Source organism: Sus scrofa, chromosome 12 (genome assembly GCF_054392235.1).
Source record: "Sus scrofa isolate SSC_HxYL_T2T_F1_AM1 chromosome 12, Sscrofa_HxYL_maternal_Yorkshire_Landrace_v2.0, whole genome shotgun sequence".
Classification (NCBI taxonomy): domain Eukaryota; kingdom Metazoa; phylum Chordata; class Mammalia; order Artiodactyla; family Suidae; genus Sus; species Sus scrofa.
In genome coordinates, this window is record NC_139394.1 from 42,379,338 (window position 1) to 42,403,870 (window position 24,533).

At 53.5% G+C, this 24,533-nt stretch overlaps 2 protein-coding genes and 1 non-coding gene across 45 annotated transcripts in view; 2 read left to right on the plus strand and 1 right to left on the minus strand.

Moving 5' to 3' along the window:
- The first annotated feature begins 17 nt into the window (after nucleotides 1-17).
- Nucleotides 18-13,980, plus strand: ZNHIT3 (zinc finger HIT-type containing 3). Of its 15 annotated transcripts, none has more exons than XR_014821349.1 (8): nucleotides 18-149; nucleotides 249-280; nucleotides 3,501-3,587; nucleotides 4,434-4,517; nucleotides 5,765-6,046; nucleotides 9,023-10,553; nucleotides 10,638-11,960; nucleotides 13,538-13,980. XR_014821349.1 is itself a non-coding variant. In XM_005669019.4 (5 exons), exons 1-5 carry the CDS (start codon nucleotides 64-66, stop codon nucleotides 5,944-5,946), a joined length of 501 nt encoding a protein of 166 aa, XP_005669076.3. In that variant the 5' UTR covers nucleotides 18-63; the 3' UTR covers nucleotides 5,947-8,987. The 15 variants fall into 15 exon arrangements, 2 of the variants coding, with proteins under 2 accessions (XP_005669076.3, XP_003131748.3); XR_014821348.1 differs by having other exon boundaries at nucleotides 9,090-10,553; XR_014821350.1 differs by having other exon boundaries at nucleotides 9,095-10,553.
- Nucleotides 6,154-24,533, minus strand: part of MYO19 (myosin XIX) — a 53,233-nt gene continuing 34,853 nt past the window's right edge. For 11 of the 29 annotated variants that reach the window (XM_021067311.2, XM_084985072.1, XM_021067309.2 and 8 more), the window contains exons 10-26: nucleotides 23,804-23,900; nucleotides 23,610-23,686; nucleotides 20,920-21,010; nucleotides 20,331-20,502; nucleotides 18,045-18,118; nucleotides 16,889-17,010; nucleotides 16,614-16,727; nucleotides 16,199-16,375; nucleotides 15,707-15,859; nucleotides 14,585-14,692; nucleotides 13,759-13,829; nucleotides 12,013-12,107; nucleotides 10,321-10,487; nucleotides 10,086-10,215; nucleotides 9,163-9,248; nucleotides 7,809-8,111; nucleotides 6,154-6,867 (exon numbers count right to left, since the gene is read on the minus strand). In XM_021067311.2, coding sequence (XP_020922970.1) covers nucleotides 6,739-6,867; nucleotides 7,809-8,111; nucleotides 9,163-9,248; nucleotides 10,086-10,215; nucleotides 10,321-10,487; nucleotides 12,013-12,107; nucleotides 13,759-13,829; nucleotides 14,585-14,692; nucleotides 15,707-15,859; nucleotides 16,199-16,375; nucleotides 16,614-16,727; nucleotides 16,889-17,010; nucleotides 18,045-18,118; nucleotides 20,331-20,502; nucleotides 20,920-21,010; nucleotides 23,610-23,686; nucleotides 23,804-23,900 — 2,166 coding nt within the window. In that variant the 3' untranslated portion in view covers nucleotides 6,154-6,738. Of the gene's footprint in view, nucleotides 6,868-7,808; nucleotides 8,112-9,162; nucleotides 9,358-10,085; nucleotides 10,216-10,320; nucleotides 10,488-10,978; nucleotides 11,088-12,012; nucleotides 12,108-13,758; nucleotides 13,830-14,584; nucleotides 14,693-15,706; nucleotides 15,860-16,198; nucleotides 16,376-16,613; nucleotides 16,728-16,888; nucleotides 17,011-18,044; nucleotides 18,119-20,330; nucleotides 20,503-20,919; nucleotides 21,011-23,609; nucleotides 23,687-23,803; nucleotides 23,901-24,533 lie in introns of all 29 variants that reach the window. The other 18 variants (XR_014821326.1, XR_014821327.1, XR_014821325.1 and 15 more) reach the window with 7 other exon arrangements.
- LOC146398228 (small nucleolar RNA SNORA11) lies at nucleotides 8,302-8,429 on the plus strand. The gene has a single exon (XR_014822187.1). It is a non-coding gene; the product is annotated as a small nucleolar RNA SNORA11 (small nucleolar RNA).

Below are 24,533 nucleotides of genomic sequence, written 5' to 3' on the forward strand. Positions count from 1 at the left end.
CGTGGACTTGGGACCGCGCGAGAAGCCGGCGCGCCGCGAAAGGAGAGGATTCCGGGAGAGACCATGGCGTCGCTCAATTGCAGAACCGCTGTCTGCGTTATCTGTTTGGAGAAGCCTAAGTACCGTTGCCCCATCTGCCGTGTGCCCTAGTGAGTTCCGAGGGTCATGAGCCTGGGGGACCGGCTGCGGGCGGAGGAGGATCCGCGCGGCCTTCAGGGCTAACGTGGCCTGTTGCTTTGTTTTCACAGCTGTTCCGTGACCTGTTTCCGGAAGCACAAAGGTAAGCGCCCCGCTCCCTCGTGTGTGGCCGCCTCCACGTTCCGCAGCTGTCTCGGGGACTTGGGCTCCCGGGGCCCCATTCCCGGACTCGCAACTCTCGAACCTGGGAGACCCCGCCCCGGGGCGGGGTATACCTCTGCCTGTGAATGCCTCTTCAAATTTTGAGCAGTCAAAATCCTTTCCTCTGCCCTGACTTTCCTTCTCCGTACCATCCTCTTTTAAAAATAGTAGACTGCTTTTGCCACAAAAGTATGTCCTAGCTTAGGGTTCTGACGCAGCTCCGCACCGTTTATCAGAAGCTGGCTAAGGTTAATGACATTTTCTTTCGTGTAAATAATATCTTGATAGAATCGTTGAAGTAGACCAGTTTACAATAAGGAGCAATATTTTTGGCTTCAGTGTTATCAAGTATACATTTTAAATCTCTTCAATCCGGCGCCTCTTCTCAGTCCTCGGGAACCCTTTCCCACGATCTCTTTCTCGGTGACTTTTCTGTTAAAACTTCCTCATTGGTGATTTGCCCCTAGCTTCATCCCCTCCAGTCTCTGGTTTACAGCTGTGTGTTTCGGACACCACCCTTCCCCTCCCCATCCCTGCTTTGTTTTTTTAACCCTAATATCTCTGGAGCATTTTCAAAACGAACCTTTCAGCTGAAGATAGGAAAGAAGAATTGCTTTGCTGAAATACAGTTGAGGGGCTGGCTGGGTCTGGAATGCTCCCCTCTGGTCCAGGAGCCCAGTGAGGCTCCTCCAAGAACACAGGGCAATCAGGAGCTCTTAAATCTGTGGTCTGGCTGCTTCCTGGGTAATTTTTCTGAAATGCACATTTCAGCAGTTCACTCCTTTGGAGAAAACTCCTGTGTTTCTGGCAGTGGTTCTTTTTTTAAAAAAATTGAAGTATAGTTGATTTACAGTGTTTTAAATGTACAATGTGGAGTTCCTGTCGTGGCACAGCGAAAATGAATCTGACTAGGAACCATGAGGTTGCAGGTTCGATCCCTGGCCTTGTTCAGTGGGTTAAGGATCTGGTGTTGCCATGAGCTGTAGTGTAGGTTGCAGACGCGGCTTGGATCCTGTGTTGCTGTGGCTGTGGCATAGGCCGGCAGCTGTAGCTCCAATTCAACCCCTAGGCTGGGACCCTCCATACATACATACATACATAAATAAATGTACAGCAAAGTAATTGTTATACATACATAAATGTATATGTGAAAAAAAATACGCTTCTTCAGTTCTTCTGCATTATAGGTCATTACGAGATGACTATCGTTGCCTATGACATGTATATATATATATACACACACACACATACACACGCATATATATATATATGGTTGTTCATCTGTCTTATATATAGTAGTATGTTTCTTTTAATCCCAAATTACTAATTTATTCTCCCCAACCACCACCTTTTCCCTTTGGTAACTCCCAAGTTTGTTTTCTATGTCTGTCTCTTTCTGTTTTGTAAATAACTTCAGTTGTATCATTTTTTTTAGAGTCTACATATGAGTGACAAATATTTTTTAGAGTCTACATATTTGTCTTTCTGTGACCGACTTCATTTAGTATGATAATCTCTCAGTCCATCCATGTTGCTGCAATATTTCATTCTTTTATGGTTGAATAATATTCCTCTGTGTGTGTACACACACACACATATCTATACATCACATAGTCTTTATCCATTCGTGTATTTATGAACATTGGCTTGGCTATTGTAATAATGTGGCTGTGAACATTGCTGTGCGTGTCGCTTTTCAAATTTGAGTTTTTGTCTTTTCCATATTTATGCCCGGGAGTAGGATTGCTGGATCATATGGTAACTCAATTTTTAGTTTTTTAAGGAATCTTCATATTGAACCAGTTTACATTCCTACCAACATTAATAAGAGGGGAGTTCCCACTGTGGCGCAGTGGAAACGAACCCAATTAGTATCCATGAGGATGAGGGTTTGATCCCTAGCCTTGCTCAGTGCGTTGCTGTGAGCTGTGGTGTAGGTCGCAGACGTGGCTCAGATCTGGCGTGGCTTGTGGCTGTGGCTGTGGCGTAGGCCAGCAGCTGTAGCTCATTCATCCCCTAGCCTGGGAATTTCCATTTGCCACAGGTGCGGCCCTAAAAAAAAAAAAAAAAGGGATTCCTTTTCTCCACACCCTGTCCAACATTTACTGTTTGTGGAGTTTTTGATGGTCATTCTGACCAGTGTGAGCTGATATCTCATTGTAGTTTTGATTTGCATTTCTCTAAAAATTCGCGATGTTGAGCATCTTTTCACGTGCCTGTTGGCCATCTGTGTGTCTTCTTTGGAGCAGTGTCTATTTAGGTCTTTGGCAGTGGTTCTTAACCTGGGTATTGCTTGCTCTAGGGAGACAGGCGGTCACCATGTTTTTTCCTCCCAGTAGCTGCGGAGGGGATGGTGGTACTTCTAGTGATTGGTGTTGACTCACATTAAGCAGCCTGTGGTGTGAGGTTATTCCACCTGATTAAAGACCTTTCCATCCTGAATACAGTAGTGTCCTTGCCGAGAGACACCGGTCTGGAGAAGAAAGACCTGTGTGTGGCATTCTTTTGCTCAGCTTCCTCCTCTCGTGCCCCAGCAATCTGCCAGGCCCGCCCTGCCCAGTAGCTGCCAGTTGCTCATCACCATCTCCCTGTGCCTGTCTCTGCTCTTTGAAGGGTCAGATCCAACGGTGAACCTTTCCTTCTGCCCGGGATGCTCTCTCCACCTGGCAGCACCTTCCCCTCTTATATCGCTGCACGCTCTCAGGTGACTTGGATCAGACTTTCCTTATTTTGTCCATATCTCTGTCATCTGTGAGACTAAACCCCCTCTAAGGTGGGCCTGATGACTTTCATCTGTGTATTCCTAGTGGCATGTGATATATGCAAATTTGTTATGTAAGACCCCTGAGAACCTAGTGTGATGCTAATTGAAGTCAGTGTGCCTCTGAATTGAAATTGTGGTGAAAGCTCTGTGATTAGGTGGGGCACAAAGGGAGGATGAGGCCAGGCCCTAGGGGTGCAGGAGGCCTGCTTCCTCAGCCCTCCTGCCAGGCCCAGGCTTCTAGTGCCCCTTGATTGCCTCTCTCTCATCCTCTCCACCCATCCCACCCCCACCCCTTACTCATACTTAGGCTTCCACCCTAGATGCTGCCTTGCTGGGGTGGGCTGCAGCCCTGGCACTCAGGTGGAGCTGATGTGCACCCGAAATGTGTGTTTTTCAGAGCACTGCAACCCTGAAACTCGTCCTGTTGAGAAAAAAATAAGATCAGCTCTTACTACAAAAACTAAAGAGCCTGTGGAAAACAAAGGTGGGTTTATTGCATCCAAACAAACAAACCTAGAAAAGGTTTCAGAGAATATGTTGGAAAGAAAGGGGAAAGGAGATGGGCCGGGACCAGGAGTCAATCAAGAAATACCTCATTAGGTAGCAGCAGCTTCCTCAGCCCTGAGCACCAGGGGTGGGCACGGGGCAGCACTGGTGACACTATAGAGAGGCCTGCAGAAAATGCGGGCAGGAGGCAGAGGGGAGAAGGGCCATCCACAGCTGTGACTTGGGTGACCGGTGGACCCTGTTGGCAGGAGCCTCCTCCCTCCCTGGGCCTGGTTGGGGCTGTCAGTTCATCTGAGCGAGGCCCAGGTGGGGCGCTACCTTGGGTTCGATACCAAAGAGGTACTGAACATTCACAGCCAGGGGATGGCCCATTTCTGTCCTTTGACAAATCTCCTTGGGTTCAGAAATTTCTGCCCATGCTGAAAACCCAGGAATTGTGTCAGCAGGTTTTTACAGAGCACCTAGGTTTTTTTTTTTTTTTTTTTTGGCCCAGGACAGGGCTGGAGCCCCAGTGAGGGGAAGTAGGGTGATAAGAATTGAAAAATAAGGTTCTAAGCTCAGAGGCCACAGGGGAACACATGGAATAAGCATGTGAGCACGAGGATGTGTTTGTTAAACTCATCAGTTCCTGGCTTTCCTAAAAGAGGAGGGTTGGTACAGCCACAGAGTGCAGAGAGGAGGTTATGTTTGTCTGAACGTACTTGCACATCCGTGTCCCTATTGCACGTGTGCACACACATTTGTTTTCTCGCGGAGGAGTGGTTAAAATTGGGCGCCTGGGTTTCCTTTTCAGTCCTAAGCAGTGGATTGTGTCATTCCTCAGATGATGACGATGACTCTGTGGCTGATTTTCTCAATAGTGATGAGGAAGAGGACAGAGTTTCTTTGGAGAATTTAAAGAATTTAGGTAAGTCTGTGCTGTGCTTGTTTACTTGATCTTGAATAGAATGAGTTTTTAAAGCTCTGAAACACTGAAGTGTGGCGTGCAGAGCCCTGCCTCCAGCCGCCTGATGCTGAATACCTGGCCTTCTCTTGACCTGGCTTTGGGGCTGGCAAAATTCTGCTCCTTCTTCAAGGCTTGCTTCAAGTTTCCCTTGCTCAGCTAAACCTTCCTGGACCTTTGCCTCACTCACAGAACTCGGCATGTGTCAGTTCTCGTCAGGCCCTGGAATATACCACTCTGTGTGTGTGGCAGTTGGCCTCTCGGACACCATTCAGGGACCTGCATTTATTCCCATCTTCACAGTGCAGGAGTTCATGCAGCCTTGGTCATCCCAGGGTTTGATTTTTCGGGCAGACATGGTGTAAGTGCCCAGCATTTCTGCAGGACTGCATTCCTTTTTTTTTTTTTTTTGCCATTTCTTGGGCTGCTCCCACGGCATGTGGAGGTTCCCAGGCTAGGGGTTGAATCAGAGCTGCAGCCGCTGGCCTACACCACAGACACAGCAACACAGGATCCGAGCCGTGTCTGCAGCCTACACCACAGCTCACTGTAACACCGGATCCTTAACCCACTGAGCAAGGGCAGGGATCGAACCCGAAACCTCATGGTTCCTAGTCGGATTCGTTAACCACTGAGCCACGACTGCAGGACTGCATTTCTGTTGTATGTATCAGTAATGGGTCATTGTAATTCCTAAGGGTGGTGTTATTTTCCTTCTTTCCATCTCAAAGCACCCAGTCCCATGGGAGTGATCAGTCAGACTGAGGTAGGAACTGAGCTGGGGGTGGGTGTGAACAGTTTTGTTAATTGTAAAGCACCATGTACATGTTAGTGCCAGTTCACTGCGACTGATCCTGCTTCACGCTGGAGCAAACACTTCTTAAATGTCATTTGGAGTATTTGGTTTACCTGTCCTTGTCAGTGAGAACCTTCATCCCTGTAGAGAGGAAACATGCTAACTTGCTGCTGTTCTTTGTATTGTGCTGGTAAAATGATTTTTCTTAGTTGTAATGGCATTAAGTTTAATTTGGAAATCATCTGATAATCTGATCTCACCTTAGGTGAAGTACCGGGTTAATTTGTGGGTCTAAGAAGGGTAAGAGGATACAATATCCTTGGTATTTATACCATTGGAAACACTGAGCTCTCAGCTATCTCTGCCTGTTGCCCTTTGCACTCAGCTTGGCTCTCTTTCCCTGTTAATTTTTAAGGGGAATCTGCAGCACTGAGAAGCTTACTGCTCAATCCACACCTTAGACAGCTGATGGTCGACCTCGATCAGGCGGACAACAAGGCAAAGCTCATGAGAGCCTGCATGCAGGAGCCCTTGTTTGTGGAGTTTGCTGACTGCTGTTTAAGGATCGTGGAACCATCCCAGCATGAGGACTCTTAAGGGGGATTATTGTGCTGTGCTGCCTGCTCCTCCCAGGAGGCCAGCTTGTGCAGAGCCCTCAGCCGGGTCGGTGCTTCCCAGGACGCAGAGCGGCCAACGGGTAGGTCCTGCGCATCCTTCCCTCTGCTGCCCAGGGCTGGGGCCCGGCGGATGAAGGGACTCAAGGTGGCAAACCCTTTATGGAGAGAGGGCTTGACATTCAGATGGTTGTTTTTACATGTTTTATTTTTGGTACAGTTACATAAATGATATCAAGTTTCACACCCATTTGAGTTAGAACTTTCTTAGTGTTTCTAAATGAAATTAGGATGGGGTGGTTCTATGGTACATTGCATTGCTCAGCGTTCTTGATTCCTAATCTAGTTGTTTGAAATTATATTAAATAAATCAACAAATATTTAAATAGTAAGGTTCTGTTCCTTTTAAAGGAACTAAAATGCCCAATTTCCCCCAGCCAACATTTTAGAGCTGATTTCAAGTGGGGTTTGAGGCATGGGGTACCCACTGTAGTGAGGGTGCCCACTGTAGTGAGGGCCAGCACCACTGAGTCGGATCTGTGAAGGATCTGCTTTGGTACCTACCAACCCTGACAACTGTCAGGGCTTGAGGCGTAGGTCAGAGTCCTGGCCTGGGCTGCAGGCTGGAGCCATCGCTCTCCCACGTGTGCTCAGAGTCGCTGTGGGAGTCACTTGGCAGCCGTGTGCTGATTAAATGTCTCTGGCAAGGCAGCTGGCAGGAGAAGGCGGTGTGGAGACAAAGGCCCAGAGGATGGCCCAGCCCGGTGAGGATGGATCACACGTGGCCCAGCTTGTGTCTTTCCAGCAGGATCTGATTAAAGCCAGTGACACTGTCAGGTGAAGGCTGGGGGCAGATGTCAGCGTAGCGCAGTGGAGACTTTCTGCAGCGAAATCTTATTGAGCCCTGGGGAGAGAGATGCAGCTCAGCCCCAGCTCTCAGAAGTACCTGGGCCAAAGGACCACCTCCCAGAGCACGCGCTAGAAATGCAGGGAGGTGGGGACACCTTTGGTACTGCGGGTGTGAGAGTCAAGGCAGGAGCAGGGCTGAGTTAAGCAATGTTTTTTTTCTTATTCTAAGACAGTAGCAAAGACAGAGGCAGTATTAAAATGTAAAATTTCATATCCATTCAGTGTGAGACACAAAGGAGGGAGCGCTCCCCTACTGGGAAGTGTTGCCTGTCACGTTCTCAGGCCTGCTAAAGGCTGGAGGACCACAGAGTTACTCTGCAGTTTAGGCTCCAGCGGCCTGTGTGTTTTCTGGAGATTTCATCCAGATTATGTCCTATAGGAATTCCTCTGGCAGGAAATTCAGTGTTTCCTTCCTTCTGCTTCATCAATGTCACTTAATACTTCCAAAAGGCCCTATTCTGTGCTGGCTGGCTCTCTCCCTGGCTGCCCATAATATCCTAAGTTGGAGCACTTGGACCACTGACTCATGTGCCTGTCATTTCCTCAGCTGGAACAGGATAAACAAGCCAAGGATTACAACTTGAGGAAAATGTGGTGACAAATCCAGTGACAATGGAAGGGAAAAAACTGTTATCATGACCCTAATTTTCTGACAGCAAGACTAATTTAAAGGAGATTCAGAGGAGATGCTAGAACACTTAGAGGTGGCTTTTAGATTGCACTTTGTCACAGTCCTTTCACTAAGGATGGGAACAGTCCAAGCTTTAGCCACTTGGGACGTGCAGGCTTCTGGTTCCCCAGCAAGGTTAGGAGGCTCTTGTCCCAGCCTCAGTTCTATTCCTGCTGTGACTCCTGGGCTTTGCCTCCTGTCCTCGGGTGGGACATGAGGGAACTGGAGCTGTCACAGCAGGACTGCTATCCCATAACCCAGCCTACCTGAGGCAGTGCCCGGATGGACATGACCCCGGCTTGGTCTTGTGCTGTCTGGATGGTATAGCTGCTGGGGGCGCCCACGGGGAGCTGGAGGCAGGCGAAGACCACCAGTTTCCTCTGAAAGCCACGGACTCCCACAGCCGCGTTGGCCAGGACCAGGCCCAGGGGCCAGAGTCGAGTTGCTCCTCCTGGGAGCCTGCTCTGTGCCTGGGGCAGTGAGAGGGAACTCGGGGAACGGGGAGCTTGAGATGAGTGTTTTTCTTCCACACCATCCAGTTCTTTAGAAGCAAGGAAGGCCATTCTGATCTTAAAAAGAGAATACCACTATTTAGGTTTTGATTTATCAGCTCTCTTAATGGAAAACACAAACTAAAAGTCTCTTTAATAATTCGGCTCAACAAGGTGAACTGAAGGGCACCTGACTTGATATGGCACAACTTTATGCCCAAGGCAGCCGTGCTTAGGCCTTACAGAGGCTGCTTAAAAAAGAGCCTTTGGAGTGTGCTTAGAGCAGGGGCCTGAAATGGCTCGTCTGCTTACAACACAGCCAACAACAGGACATCTGGGTTCATATGACAAAAGGCACAAAACTTGTGGCCTTCTTGTGAACAAACACCAACACATGACTGGTGGGCAGGACCAGGAAATTAGAAGAAAAGCTGCAGCTTTTGGTGGGGGAGTTTGCCACTGAGAGCCTTTCTGGGCCACGAGTGGTCTTATAGAGGCAAAGGCTTCGATCCTCTCTCTCTCTCTGAGGAGGAAAAAAACAAATAGGTTGCAACTCACAGAATGTGCAACGCTCCTCACTTCATTAAAGTGAGCCCTAAGGTGAGCTGTGGGCTTTGGTGATTATGTGTCCATGTAGTTCATCCTTGGTTTAAAAAAAGAACAAAAAGGACCAACATCAATGATGTTGATAATAGCTTTGTCTATGCAGGGAGGGGGTGTATGGTGAATTTCTGTACCTTGCTGTCAATTTTGTTGTAAACCTAACACTGCTTAAAAAGAACACCCTGGGTAGACATTTCGGGCAAAACTTTTGTTTGACTTTTCTATGTGTAGCCATGTTTTATATATGTGTGTTTACTGGGCTGTGATATAAAATGTATTTTTTAGATCAAAAAAGTTTGCCAGCCACTGTAGTTATGTTGGCAAATAAAAGCACACAGTAGCCTAAAAAAATTGCCTTATTGAGATCTAACTGATGTGCCGTACAGTTCCATGGTTTTTTAGCATATTCCCAAGTTGCCTGTGCCACTCTGCCCATGTCATCCCATCCTGCAGTGCAGGTGGTGGTGTCATGCCCACGTCACAAACGAGGCCACCCATCCCGCAGACTTCAGGAGTCCACACTCACCCTCCACTTCTGCCACGCGCGCTTGATGACCGTGGCAGCTGCGTGCAGCCTCTGGATGTGCTTCCGAGTCAACCAGGAACGGATGGCTAAGGGTTTTGTCCAAAAACCAGAAATGGAGTAAGATGTTGGTTAGAGCTCTCGGGAAGCAGGCTGCAGCGCCACCAGGGCTGCTGTGAAAGCATGGACGATGGCTGCCTGTGCACCACGTAAAGTACCACGTCAACACGCGAAGCAAGTCTGGCTCTGAAAAACCCCGCTCAGGCTGCCCAGACACAGACACCTACACGTCTAAGGGGCAGCTACCATGGGGCACCTCCCACCTTGGGCTCAGTCTGGGGCAGTGCCCAGGGAACCTACGCCACAGCTGTGGCAATGGAGGATCCTTAACCCACTGAGCAAGGCCAGGGATCAAAGCCGCAACCTCATGGATACTAGTTGAGTTTGTTACTGCTGAGCCACAATGAACTTCTGGGAACTCCTATTACTAGCATTTATTTTTCAAAATGAGAAGCCATGTCAGCTTATAACATTGCCTCCTTGCTTGATGGTTTTTACCTTCTCCTTAAACTCATAACAAGCCTGGTAGTAACACTGCTTGTCATAAAGGGATAAAAAGATGGCATGAGCAGCTATCTAGGACTGGGAAAGGAGGATCGGATCAAAAGGGATTTTTGAGCCTCTACTACCTACCGGCCACCCTGAGATGTGGTATGACCTGGTCTGCACTGAACTGGAGAGGCTCTGGGTGAGCTGGACAGGGAATTGGAATCCCAGTGCACCATAGGGACCTGCTCTTAATGGCTTGAGGCTGGGACACAGCTAGGTCTGGAAGACTCAAGGAGCAGGATTTCAAACGAAAGAGGGACCACAGGGGGGCCTGTGCAGTTGCTGACAGTGGCTGCATCTAGGCCCACCTCTCCTACCTGCCTGGATGAGCACAGCAGCCTGCCTCTGTCTCTCCTGCTTGCGGCGCTGGTGTCGCCTCCAGCCGCCCTGGATGCAGCGGGCGCACTGCTCCAGCACCTGGGCACGCCCGCGTTCCAGAAGCTCCAGCTGAGAGAAGGGGCATCCACTGAGGTCCTCAGCCTCTCCTCCCCTGCCCCGAGGAGGGCCCTGCCCCTGTGCTGCGGAGGCGCCTCTCTCCCAAAACCAGCTTACCGTGGAGTCGGTCATGAACACCTTGGTCCTGCCGCAGTGCACCGGGGCAGGCGTGGCCTCGGCTCGGTCACCTGGTGTGGCCGCTGCCTGAGCCAGGGCTGGCAGAGTGTGGAGGATGTCCTGGAAGAGGGCTTGCAGCGTGGCCTGCTCGGCGCGTGGAGACCGTTCTGGGGGAGGGAGACAGCGCTCCCGTCAGTGCTTCATCGACACACTGCTGTGGACTTGAGAATCAGGTCTGGTCTCCCTAACAACATTCCATAGGCTTCTTTCCTACTGTTCTCGCCTCTAATCCTTTCTGCCTCCTTCCTTTTTTCCAGGAGGCCAGAGGGCCTGCTCTTGCCCCTCAGCCCCTGGCTGTTCTGAGGAATCTTGGAGTCCCACTTGAGGCTGTACCCGGGACTGGCCTGCCGCCTCCACTCCTGTGGTCCCCTTGGGCAGGGTGACAAAGAGCACTTACTTGGTGCCTGAACTCCCGGGCTGCTCAGCCAGCATTCGTTTCCAAGGCCCCAATCATGCTGAGGGGCAGACAGGACAGCCGGGCCACTCCCTCTGCCCGAGCCCTCCCCGCCCCCGATGGGAAAAGAAACAAAAACCAGTGCCCCGGGGGCCCAGCGGGTCCCCTGTCTGCCCTCCCGCTCTCCTGTACAGGGAGGATTACCTGAGGCTCTGACCACCTTTAGCTGCCCAGTGCCTTTCTGGGGACAGAGGCCGCCCAAGGAGACGCCGCAGACGAGAAACAGCAGCAAGATCAACCAGGGGCCCCGGGGCTTTGGGCAAGAGACAGAGCAGGAGAATGCACCATGGAGAGGGAGCAAGAGAGAGGTGGGAAGAAAGGGCGAAAGGAAAGTGAGGAAACTGCCCAAGAGGGGAAACAAAGCAGAACTGTCCCTGGTCCCCTGGGCCCTGGGGTAAGGCTCCACCTGTGCTGGGCCTCAGCCACTCCTACAGCCTCAGTGATGCCACACGTGACAAGCCCCAAGAGACCAGACCTTTCTCCTGACACTACAGCCTGCCGAGTGCCTTGAAGATGCCTCCACCAGCCAGGCCAGGCAATTTCCCCGCTTTCCTCTCCCTCTCCAGCTACGCCAACACCTGCCAAATCTGACCAGTCTCTTCCCAACCTCTCCTGGCTGTGCCCACATCTCAAGCTGCCACCACCCACACCCCCACCCCCGGCCTCCGGAAAGCAGAACACTCACCTCACTCCTTTCCTCCCCCAAAGTGCCTCCATTTGCTTGGAGGATAAAATTCAGCTTCTGTGACTGGGCCCCACCTGCCCCTCAGCCTCACCTCCCACTGATCTCTGCCCTACCGAGCCAGCAACACTGAACAGCCTGGAACTCCACACACAGGGCTGTCTCCTGCCTGCGGAATGCCCTTCACCTGGCTAATCCCATCTAGCCTCAGACAGCACCTCCTCCAGGAAGCCTTCCCGCTTCATACCTCTCCAGCACCACCCACAGCATTCTGTTCCTAAGTCTGCCTCTCCACGTTCCCACCGAAACAGACTAAAGACTGAAAGTGACAGCAGGCTGAATTGTCTTCTTTTAGTATGTTTCCCCCACTGAACCAAGAGCTGTGACAGTGCAGCTGTACTTTTTCATCTCTGAAGCCCAGCCCGTCGCCCTGAAATGGCCCAGGTAGGTGCTTAGGACACTGGGTGAACAAATGACTGGCAATGGTGGCCCTCACCTGAGCGCCCTTCATCTGCAGACTGGCTGGGGGCTGTGCCAGGACGGAGCCGCCTCAGTAACTCATACCGCTCCACGAAGTTCCGGTGAGAGACCCTAGAAGCCAAAGCAGGGGGATGGAGAGATGGGGTGACTTCAGCTGTGAACCAGGAGTTACTCCGTTTAATCTGCTCAATGCTGCCCCCATGAGGTGCTACCCTGACTCTGCCCGATGAAGGGATGACATAACTAGGGACCTTGGGTGGGAAGCCAGTGGAGACCACTTTACACTGAGTCTGCAGCCTTGGTCCTACCCAGACAGAATCCTGCCTTTTTTTTTTATGGCTGCGCCCACAGCACATGAAAGTTCCTGGGATAGGGATCGAACCTGCACCACAGCAGCGATGCTGCATCCTTAACCCTCGGAGCTCCCGAGTCTTGCTCTTTTAGGAGGGGAATTGGATGGAGCCTGCTGCCTTTCAAAGGGGCTCAAAGGCCTCTCCTCAGAGAAGCGGGTCACTCCGCCCTGCTTGGCACGTCTCCCTCCTGATGGCTCTGCTCCCCCTCACGGCAACACCTCTCTGAACAGCCGTACTTCCTCTTCCTGAGCCGGGCCTCTGTCCCCATCTCCACACTAGTGTGGCTCTCGGCACAGCCATCAGCAAACACCGTGCCACCGGACCCAGGGGTCAGAACTCTTAAGTGGCCTCTGGGCAGCAGGTGCCTGGCTGACTCCCTTCCCATACAGCTCGCCTGCTCTCAGCCTCCAGGACGCCACCCGCCGTCCTGGCTCCTCCATCACCCTCGGCTCCTCCCAAGCTGTTGCTGGTTTCTGTCATCCGCACACTCTCTAAACACGTGACTTCCTCAGGGAATGGCCTCAAGCCTCTTCCCCATCCCCTGTAACTGCTTCTTGCTCATGGTGTTAGAACTCGCTGAGGACAGACCCTCCCGGGCCCCTCCATTTCACGACGGACCCGCCCCCCCAACTTGGGAGACCGTCCCCTGTTGGGGAACTGTCTAGAGTCATCCACTGGCCTCTGAGGGCAGCCTGGAGTCGGCTGCTGCCCTGCCCTGTACCCCATGGTCACCAATCCACAGTCTGATTTCAACTGCAAGTCATACTCCAACTTACCCACTCCTCTCCATTTTTCACTGGGCCACCCTCTCACCTGTTATACCTGCAACAGCCTCCCACTCATCTCCCTTCTCTCCTGACCCTGCAGCCGGCCTCCACACAGCACGCTGCTCATGACATCCAGTGGCTCCCATGGCCTCAGGACAACTGCTGTCTCGACGTGGCCTACAGGCCTGGCACTGCCCCCCGGCCCAGTTCACTGTGCTCTTCACTTAAGCATCTCTCAGGTCCTAACCTTGGAGCCTTGCGGTCGCTGTTCCGGGGCTTGGATGCCAGGCCGGCCCTCGGCTTCACTTCCCTAGGCCTGCGCTGCTCAAGGGCCTCCCTGACCAGCCCTGACCCCTTCCCCGTCGGTCTCTCTTCTCTCCAGCACCAATTAACCCGACACCTCTTGTTCTTGTTTCTACAGCCATGTACACCCCAAGACGGCAAGACTCGCCCTCCTCATTCACTGATTGCACTGGAAGTGGTGCCTTCACACAGTGGTCACAGAAAGGGAACGCAGCCCTAGAGCTCAGCCTGGCTTCCCTCCATCTCCACACCCTGCTGTGGGCTGGGCAGGCTCTCGTCTGACCCATGTCCACCCTGGCATTGGCCCTGTCCCTACGCCCGATGGACCGGCCCACTTACCGGATGGGGAAGCCGGCAGCGCTGATGTGGATGGTCTCCACGAGGCCGCAGGCCTCCAGCTGGCTCAGGACCTGCAGGGGTGGGGAGACGGGGGGTGCCTGCAGCCCAGGGCCAGCAGGCCCCAAATGCCACTCCTGTGGCCCTGGTGGCCTGGACCTGCAGGCTCTCCTGATCGGGGGACATTCTTTGGGGCAGTGAGAAATGAAGAGACCTTGAGAAAAATCTCCTGTCCCAGGTGCGTTTATCTGAAGCCTGGCTTCAAGTGCAGCTGAGACGAGTGCTGATCCTGGCTGTCTCACCACTCCCATCTTTGCTCACAAAGCAGCCCAATCCAATTTCTATTTTTTACTTATTTTATATTCTGCAGGCAACAGAGTGAGTCACAGCTGAGGGGCAGGGGAGGTTTTATATATATACCTCAGATCAACCACACCCCTGCAAAGGTCAAAGGGCAGCTGGCTGGCCACAATGTGTTTGTGCAAATTTTAGAAACTATACCTGCACTCAGAAATAGCCGTACTGTGCCTGGTCTGTACGATGGTGCAGGCTTTCAGCTAAGCACAAGATACCCAATTCCTCTGGGCAGCTTCAGTCTCATGGGAGGGCATGTGGCTTGGTGAGCAGATCGCAAGATGCACTGGAGCCCCTACTCACCTCCTCGGGTTGGGCCACTGTGCAGTGCACAGACCACACAACCGTACATGACTGGGGAGATAAACCCTCCCTAAAGTCATTCCATTTGGAGCAGATGTCCTGTCCCTCCCCTCTCCAGGGCCTGGGCTAGATGGGACTCCCCACGAAGTAGCCCTGGGCCCATGTGAATCACCTCCTCCGGGTGGAACATCTGTGCCTGGCCCTGGCTGTTGGGCTTGATGCAGCGGATGTAGTGGGGCGTGGTGCTATGCAGGACCTGCAGAAGCTGCTCCAGGGAGGCCTACAGAGGGGAGAGACCGTGGGCCAGGCTGTCTGAGGGCTTTGCTGGGCCCTGGCTAGTGACACCTCTACAGACCTCCCAGCCCGAGACCAGGACACCCACCCACCCTGGGTGACTGCCGGTTCTCAGTGGGCGTGCCCACAGCGTACTCCTGACCTCCTTCTGCTCACCTCTGCCCTCCAGGGACCCTTCCTGACTGTGACTCTCCACTTGGCTGGTCTTCCTGCATCTGGACTCAGCCTCCACCCCCCTCCCCACCCCCTTCACCAGAGCAATCTTCCCAGAAGAGAGCCACCTCAGAACCTCCTGCCGTTCCTTTGGGTGACAGTTGTTGTGACTAGGCCTGTCCTGTATGCTGAAGTTGTGCCAGGGCTATGACATGGCGCCATCTCACAGCTCAGAGCCTATTGGGCCTTGGACATGGGATGGGCCTGTCAGTGCTGTGTCTGAGGCTGGGCAGGAAAGTGCTGACCAAACCTGGGCTCCCCTGTGCCTCCTCAGGGAGGTGATAAGGCTGTGGTTGGAAGGAATACATGAAGACAAGTGGCAGGGAGGGTGGGAGTGAGTGTGGAGCTGAGGGGCAGGAGCACCCAGGGTGGTGGAGCAGAACGCGCCAGGGCTGAGAGACAGCAGGAAGGATAGGCTGCTGGAGGAGGGGACAAGTCTGCTCTGGGCTGAGGACAGTCTGAGCAGGAAGCTAGGGAGCTGGGAGCGGGCCAGTCACAGAGGTTTAGGTAACTACTGCGCTTCCATGATCACCCTCTCAGCAGGGGTTGAGGGCCCCATTGCCGCCCTCAGGCCCCTAGGCTTCCCATCACGCCAACTACCCCCCGGGTCCATCTGTCAGTATCCTGCCTCTGTCTTCCACATGGGGCTATGAGCCCCGTAGACCGGGACCTCGTCTGCCTGGCTCACCAGTGCACCCCAGCACAGCACCGATTCCGGGAGGTGCTTGGCAAGCACTGGAGATGGATGAGCGAACTGAGTATGTTGTGTCAGCGCCACTGGACTCACCTTGAACTTGGACACCACGGTCAACACTGGGGTCCTGCTCTGGCCAGAGGGCTCCTCCTGGGACTTCTCTTCAGGGTCAGGAGGAAACAGCACCTTGAGCAGGGGGTCCTGGGATTGCTGCAGGAGCCTGGTCAGCTCCGGGGGAACGGGGTCCTATGGGGGAAAGGACAAGAACTGCAGGTGAGGGCAGGTGAAGTGCTACCCACGGCTGTCCACGGGTGGCCAGCCCGGCTCACCCAGGCCCCAGAAGAGCAGGGCCTGAGTCCCAAGAGACCCAAGCTGGTCCACTGGAGGCCTAGAAGCAGAAGTCCCACTGAGACATGAGTGTCATTTCTGGTCAGGTCATGCCTGAATAGCAGAGATCTCAGACAGATGGGCCCGAGAGGATATTCAGGAGGGAGAGGGGGCTCGAGAGAAGCTTCCAAATAAACGCAGCAATGACGCAGCATCTTGTTTCACTCAAGTGCCCACAGGCCACAGCCCAGCCCTCACCTTGTTCTTCTCCACCAGGCCCGCGGTGTGGTACCGCACAGGCCCTGCGTAATGCACCACAATGAAGCTGGGCTCCTGGCTGAGCTTGTCGTGGCCTAGGCAGGGGCTGCCCGCCAGGGCGCTCTCGATGCGTGTCTGGAGCTGGGCTGCGCTGCTTGGCCGATTGAGGCGGCATTCCTGTGTGGGCCGGGATGGGATGGGCCGTCAGCCACAGTGAGCGGGGCTCACACCCCTCACGGTCCCCACCCCGGGGACCCTGTGGGAGCAGAGCTGTCCCATGGTGACCCTGAGAAAGAAGGGCTATAGAACTAGCAAAACATTATGCAGATGGAAAGAAAGGGGCACAGAGGGGGTACAGGACGGTCTTCAAGTTCCCAGAAAAGCCCTCCGTGCAGCCGCCGAGCAAGCCTCCCACCTCGTTCATGAGGGAGCAGATGCTGATGGGGCTCCCCTCAATGAGATCCAAACAGGTCTGGTTGTCCTGGTAGTTGACAAATGACCACTGCAGGCCCTCAGCCGCGTACTCCTCCTAGGGGCAGAGGTGGGGTGGGCTGGCAGAGGGCAGCTGTGGTCTGAGGCCCACCCCAAGACTGGCCTCAGCACCGCAGCATGTTCCAGGTGGCATCAAAGAAGGAACCAAAGCCGGCTGGTCAGACGCCGAGAAAGGACGCAGGGCCGGCCCAGCCTCACCTGCTGAGCCCTGAGGTAGTGAGCCACGAAGTGCTGCTGCAGCTTCTCATTGGCGTAGTTGATACACAACTGTTCCAGACTGTTGTTGGGAAACGACTCAAACCCGTACACATCCAGCAAGCCTGGCAGGAAGGGGAGACCCTGTGGGGTGGGGGCTGAGGGGCTGCTGGGGAGGCGGCAGTGGGCAGAGCGCCCCAGGGTGGTTCCCATCACTTCACGCCCCCTCGGAACTCAGAGCAGGAAAAGGCCAGAGCAGGAAAAGGCCGAATGAGCATGAAGGAAAGAGGCCCCAGGGAACGTTCTGCGTCCCACCCAGTTTGGACGGCCTGGGTCTCCGCCGCTCAGGTGGTACCTAAACCTCAGCATCCTGTGAGCACTTTGCCGCCGCCTCTGTGCTTTACCTCCTCCCCACGTGATCATCCCACGCAGGTCCTAGCGATGGTATCCCGTCCCCACGTCCCTTCTCATCTAGCCCTGTCACTACCCCCACTACTCTCCTGAGTCCAGAGCTGGGCCTCCAAGGAAAGAGGGGGCCCTTGTGGCCCGGGTGCTATTTGAGCCTGGAGAGCTGAGGACAGTCAGAGAGCAGAGACGTCACCCACACACTGGTGGCAGGGAGGAGATGGTGCAGGGCAGGGAAAGGAGCCGACTCAGGGCTCTGCCTCTCTGTTTGGGCCCTCCTGTCCTTTTGTTTTTAAATTTACATATATATATTTATAATTTACAAATATATATATAATATATATAATTCACAAATATATGTTACATATAATTTACAAATATATATAACTTTATATATTATATGTATATACACTTTACAAATATATATAACTTTATATATTATATATATACTTTACAAATATATATATATATATATATATATATATAATTTACAAAGATACATATATTTGTCTGTTTAGGCATGCATGCCGCACCCACAGAAGTCCTGGGCCAGAGATCTAATCCAAACTGTAGCTCTGACTTAAACCCCAGCTGCAGCAACACCGGATCCTTAACCCACTGTGCTGGGCCAGGGATCAAACCTGAGCCACTGCAGAAACAAACCAGATCATCCCCCACCCGGCCCCCACACCACAGCAGGAACTCCTCTCCGTCCTTTTTCTGGAAGAGGCTCCCAGAGGGTGAGCCCTGTTACCTATGAAAGTGGTCCAGGAGTCGGGGTCTGCACAGATGCTGCTGTTGATCACCGACACCAGCCAGTCAAACAGCCTGTTGGGGTGGGGAAGAGCGGGGTCCGGTGAGAGGGGTCCGGCTGAGCCTGAGGGGTGGCAGAACTGCCTTTCCAGCCTGGGTGCCACACCTCAGAGGGCCTGAGGTCAAGAGCTAAGCCCTCTTCTGTAGTTTCCCGCCCAGCCTGTCTCCACCTCCTATAAATGCAGGCTGTGGCTATGCAGGATCCCAGGCACAGAGACTGGCTTGTCATCTTGTCAAGACTGAGCACAGGACCAAGTGTAGCACATCTCGTTTTACTGGGCTTCTCAGATACTGTGCTTTTTTTTTTTACAAACTGTGGGGCCACAGTGGGGCATATGGAAGCTTCCGGGCTAGGGGTCAAATCAGAGCTGCAGCTGCCAGGCTACACCACAGCCATAGCAACGCTAGAACCAACCTACACCACAGCTTGCAGCAATGCCAAATCCTTAACCCACTGAGTGAGGCCAGGGATAGAATCCTAGTATCGAGTTGGATTCTAGTCGGGTTCTTAACCTGCTGAGCCACAACAGGAACTTCAATATAACTTTTCTATGCGCTGGGAAACCAAAACATTCATGTGACTTGCTTTGTTGCGAGTCTGGAACCAAACCCACAACATCTCCAAGGTCTGCTATAGACTCTGGGGATAGACAGGGAGTGCGTCTGCCTCAGTCACGGCCTGATATGCAGCTGGTTCCTGATGAGAGGGGCTGAAGGGTAGGCCTGGGTGGGATTTGCCAAGAACGGAGTTCACCGCACTGCCCCGCAGAACTCGGCCTGTGAAGCCCTGAGCTCAAGGCCCCAGCACATCCCCCTACCAGTCCTGCACAGATGGGTCCCGCGTCCATCCGAGGCTGACCATGGCCTCCTGCACTCTGGAACCACTGCCCCTGAGAAGACGGGATGGCTGCTGTACAAAGTGGTGACTCAGCTGACACTACGTAAGGGATTTCTTCCTTAAAATGAGTGACTCAGTGATACGACAACCTGTTTGTTGTGTGTAAAATGTTCTGACTAGAGGCTCACTATCTGTGACTGCCACACTTTATCTGCTCACTGTGCAGTGACTTGACACAAAGGGTTTAAAAATCTTTGGCCTGGGAGTTCCCGTTGGGGCGCAGTGGTTGACGAATCTGACTAGGAACCATGAGGTTGCGGGTTCAGTCCCTGGCCTTGCTCAGTGGGTTAACGATCCGGCGTTGCCGTGAGCTGTGGTGTAGGTTGCAGACGCGGCTGGGATCCCGCGTTGCTGGGGCTCTGGTGTAGGCCGGTGGCTACAGCTCCGATTGGACCCCTAGCCTGGGAACCTCCATATGCCGCAGGAGCGGCTCAAGAAATAGCAAAAAGACAAAACAAAAAACAAACAAAACAAAACTTTGGCCTGAAATGCTGACCTGAAATTAGCTTCAAGGGGATAGAAACTGAGTCTTCTGCTGAACTGGGCTCAGACCAGGCCCGGATGTCCTGGGCCATTTTTATTCAGAGGATCTAACTCTCTCAGCAATGCTTCAGGCTCTCAGCTCTTTGAGAAGGTCATGAAAGCAGGGGGACCCTCTCCTCAGGTGCACGAGTTCCTATAAGCACATGTACACACACGTGCTCTGTCCCACAACTTCAGGATTCTGGGCCCTCAGACACCCTCAATGGCACCCTGAAGGGTCTCAGGACCCAGGGTGAGACACCACCCCTAACCACATGGCCAGAGAGTGGAGATGCCTGAAAAACCACCGGAAAAAGGCCAGGACCTCTGCCTTCCCCGTTCTGGGCGCCACTTGCTGCGAAGTGTTGCTCAAGACTGTGGGCGAAGCTGTGGCTCCACCACTGTCTACCCAACTCCCTGGGTTCAGGGGCACACAGAGCAGAGGAGCCTAGTCCCCCATGGGTCTACGGCTGGACCCAGGAGGGCTCCACATCAACTCTGGGGCCTGCCTCACCAGCCAAGAGCCAGGCAGGCGTTCCTCACCTATTGCCAAGGTCAAGGCAGTACTTTAATAATGCGCTGAATGTATGCCAGGAGTGGCAACCCTCCCAAACAGAGTACTCTGGAATCAAGGCTAAGGGCCTTGCTCGGGGAAAGACCAGGAGCCACTCCCTGTTGTCCCCAAACATCTGGGAGCAGAGAGGAACCCATGCTTTATCTGGCAATCCTCACGCGTCATACTGCCTGAGGTGTCGTCCAACTCCAGATGGGGGGACTTGGGAGGAAGGCAGGGCCCAGAGCACTCACCTTGCATAGACCAGTTTGGCCAGACAGTCTCTGCGGGTGTCACACTCAGCCCGGGAGCAGGGCTTCTGGAACACCTGCTGCTGCCTGCCTGCCCTGATGGTTCGAATCTGCAGTGTCTCTAGCAGAAGGTCTTCTGGAAGCCGCAGCAGCGAGGCAGATGTCCTGGCAGAGCCTGGAAGGCACAAACCCCCTCCATCCAAACAGCCCTTTACACAAGGCACCTCAAAGTCACCACAGTAGAACCACAGGGCTGGTGGGTGAGGAGAGTCGCCCAAGGCCAAGGCAGGACTTCAACTCAGGATGTCTATGTCCCAGTCCACACTGCCACGTGGGGGATAAACTACTTTATAAACCCCCCAATTCTCATTTTTTCATCTGCAAGATGTGGACGACGCTGTCTCAGCAGAGATGGGGTGAGGAGTAACTTATCCAGCGGGTGGCTTCAAGGGCACTGATTCTAAATTTCACCCTCTAGCCTCCCTCCCCCAATCCCACCAAATGTTGGCTCTTTTCTGGGCAGGGCCTGCCTTGCTTCATGGGTGTGTGACCAGAGCCTGAGGTGCAGCCCCCACCCGCCACAGGCCCTCACACTTAGCACTGTCCATCAGCTGGCAGGGCTGGGCTTCGTCCCTGGAGTCAGCGAACTGGATGTTGCCGAGGTGCAGGAGTCCAGCTAGGGCCTGAGGGGGCAGGAGAGGACAGGAAGTGGGACCTCCTTACTATGTGGAGCCCAGCCTGGAAAGGGTCTCCCTCCTGCTGAATACAGCCATAACAAAATAATTAACAGCAGCTCTCCACGACTTGGCCAGACAAGTTACATGCAGCATTTTTTTCCTTTTTTTTTGGTCTTTTTGCCTTTTCTAGGGCTGCTCCTGCGGCATACGGAGGTTCCCAGGCTAGGGTTCTAATTGGAGCCATAGCCACCGGCCTATGCCAGAGCCACAGCAATGCAGGATCCAAGCCGTGTCTGCAACCTACACCAAAGCTCACGGCAACGCCGGATCCATAACCCACTGAGAGGAATCGAACCTGCAACCTCATGGTTCTTGGTCAGATTCGTTAACCACTGCCCCACGACGGGAATTCCAAAGCATCTTGTGTTTTATTCCCCTGCCCCGTGTTTGGCTGCCCCAAGGCATACGGAGCAGTTGCGAACTATGCCACAGCTGAGGCAACACCAGATCCTTAACCCACTGTATCAGGCCAGGGGATCGAACATGCATCCTGGTGCTGCAGAGACACCACCGATCCCATTGTGCCACAGCGGGAACTCCTCTCATAATCTTTTCAACAACAAATGAGAGGAGTTCCTGTCGTGGCGCAGTGGTTAACAAATCCGACTAGGAACCATGAGGTTGCGGGTTCGACCCCTGCCCTTGCTCAGTGGGTTAAGGATCCAGCGTTGCTGAGACCTGTGGTGTAGGTTGCAGATGCGGCTCGGATCCCGCATTGCTGGGGCTCTGGCGTAGGCCGGTGGCTACAGCTCCGATTAGACCCCTAGCCTGGGAACCTCCATATGCTGCGGGAGCGGCCCAAGAAATAGTAAAAAGACAAAAAAAAAAAAAAATAATAATAATAATAAATAAATAAAATCCCTGTATTAAAAAAAAAAAAACAAACGAGGCATTGCTATGGTGATACCCATGACAGATATGAGACAGGGAGAGGTTAAATCACAAGCCTGAGGCACACACTTGGTAAAGCAGAAAGCAGGATGAGGAGTTCCCATCGTGGCGCAGTGGTTAACGAATCTGACTAGGAACCATGAGGTTGCGGGTTCAGTTCCTGCCCTTGCTCAGTGGGTTAACGATCCGGCGTTGCCATGAGCTGTGGTGTAGGTCGCAGACGGGCTAGGATCCCGCGTTGCTGGGGCTCTGGCGTAGGCCGGTGGCTACAGCTCCGATTAGACCCCTAGCCTGGGAACCTCCATATGCCATGGGAACGGCCCAAGAAATGGCAAAAAGACAAACAAACAAAAAAAAAGAAAGCAGTATGAGAACCTAGGCAGTCTGACTTCAGATCCTTCCGCTGCCAGGTCACCCAGAGTCTGCCCCTCTGCCTCCCCCTCTCCAGGAGCAGACTGCATGGGAATGCTGCTTCTGTTCTTTGTGGACTGGGCCTCCTGTGTGGCCAGTGGGGCCTGGCTCTGGCTCTCTTGGCCCTTCTTCGGCACTGTTGGCCTTCTGACAGCCCAGCCTAGGGAAGATCTGTGTTCTCGGGTTCTGCAAACAATGATCCACACGAGTGAGCCACGAGGGGTTGCAGAAAGGGCACTTCCAGGTCCAGCAACCTGGAAACCCTTGGACCTGCTAACAGGAGAGCAGGGCCTCCGCCACCACCCCTGTCTGGTCTCAGGCTGTATCCACATGCGACCCACTCTCAGGCCACAGTTCACCTCAGGAGAAGACTGCTGTGCCTGATGGGCAGAGGGTCATGCCACCCCTAAGTAAGCACTCCTGTCTGTACTCCTGGGGTCGCCCACTTCTCTTGGGCTTGTCCCATGTGCTGTCCCCTCGCCTAGCTCTTGGCTGGCGGTACCTGTGACCCCCCTCTACCGCCTGAGCAGCCCCCATCTGGAGGCTGCAAAGTGGACACTTTCCACTGTACCGCCACCCCCCTGCAGCAGCATCCCTGTCTCTGCTGCCAGCCAGTCCTAGGGCTCCCTTCCCACTGCTCAGGGCAGATGGGAGAAGAGAGGCTGCTGGTGGGGCTGAGCGGGGCCGGCTCGCCTGGGTCAGCACCGTGTCCCAAGGGGAGGGGGAAGAGGAGGGCAAGTCAGAATTACTACGTCTTGTCCAAACTCCATCTGCCCCACTTAGTGCTGTCTGGCTGTGGGCAGGTCCCTGATTTTCTCAATCATAAAATGGGAATAATCTCCACACCCGTGGGACTGTTGAATAAACCAAGTGAGCTAAGAAGTGTGAACAAGATTTAAAATTGTTAACACATTAGACAAACAGGTGGCAGTACTGCTTCTCTATTCCAATTACTGGAGTAATGACTGACCCAGGCACTTTGCCCTGTGCCCTCTGTGGGTCACTGTGCTGGTGTATTCCACAGCACAGTGCCCTGCCACTGTCCTCCATGCCACTGTCCACCCTGCCACCCTGTCTCTAGGCTCGACTGCACAGAGGGGTGACTAACTCCTTGGAAACTGGAAAGCGGGGCCTAAAGTCCTAGATCCCCAGGAAAGGAGACTCACGAGTTGCGAGAAGGGCCCTATAAAAGGGGCTGCCCATCACCACTACCATGTGCAAGAGGTGTGGCTTTTCCTCTGACCTGAAAGATGTTGTTCTGGGTGGGGGCATCGATGCCCAAATGAAGCATGGCCTCCCTGGTCACCTCGAAACAATCTTCTGAAAAGGAATCCGAGTCACAGCCCAGTGTCAGGACCAGAGGTCAGCAGGGATGATGAGGGGTGAGGGAGGCAGGCCCTGAGGGACCCACCCAGGGTGCTGGGTAAGGCTCCCCACCTTCCAAGGTCCTCTCTGGGTTGGGCAGCCAGGAGAAGGTGGCTCCCTCGGGGAGGTGCCATTGGAGCCTCTCGTCTGCACTGGCTCCTTTGCAGATCTGTGTGTGGGGGGGGAGGGGGGACAGGTGGCTGAGCCAGATGCCAAGAAGCCCAGGCCTACATAAGCCTGGGGCTGGGATGAGAGCAGAGAGAAATGGCAGTGACATCACAAGGCTGAGAGGTCTCCGTGGTAAGTTCAGAGCAGGAAGGGGGGCAAAAACAGCAACACACAGTTTTGGGGGGTCTCCAACCTGATGCAAAAATAATCCACCGATGGAGGCCTGCAGTCTGAGGAAGCAAGCACAATCCCGTCTGGGAAGCCTCCGGCCCCAATGGGAGAGCAAGGAGAATACTACTCAGGCCTCGGGAGACCCCCAGGCTGGTGCGGGGGCAGAGTCTAGGGCAGTCCTTGTTATGCTGGAGGAGACAGTTGCCATTCGAGGACAGCTCTCCATCTGAGGTGGACAGTTTCCACTGGAGACAGTCCCAGCTGCAGGGCCCTGATCTGATGGAGAAGGCAAGCATATCCCCGCGCCAAAACCACCCCAGGAGGCAAGGTGCAGCGTGTGGCAGAAGCATTACAGAAAATTTGCAGGGATAAGTGGCATTGCTGAAAGCCAGGCGAAGAGGCAGGTGTGATACGACGGGGGAGGGGAAGGTTTAGAGGCACAGACCCATCTCTGCCCTGCATC

What these genes read in the sequence shown, in the direction of transcription:
- ZNHIT3 (XM_005669019.4), top strand. Translation starts at nt 64, where the DNA reads ATGGCGTCGCTCAATTGCAGAACCGCTGTCTGCGTTATCTGTTTGGAG. An exon ending in CCCATCTGCCGTGTGCCCTA is followed by an intron (nt 150 to 248) that starts GTGAGTTCCGAG and finishes TTGTTTTCACAG; the next exon opens with CTGTTCCGTGACCTGTTTCC. An exon ending in CTGTTTCCGGAAGCACAAAG is followed by an intron (nt 281 to 3,500) that starts GTAAGCGCCCCG and finishes TGTGTTTTTCAG; the next exon opens with AGCACTGCAACCCTGAAACT.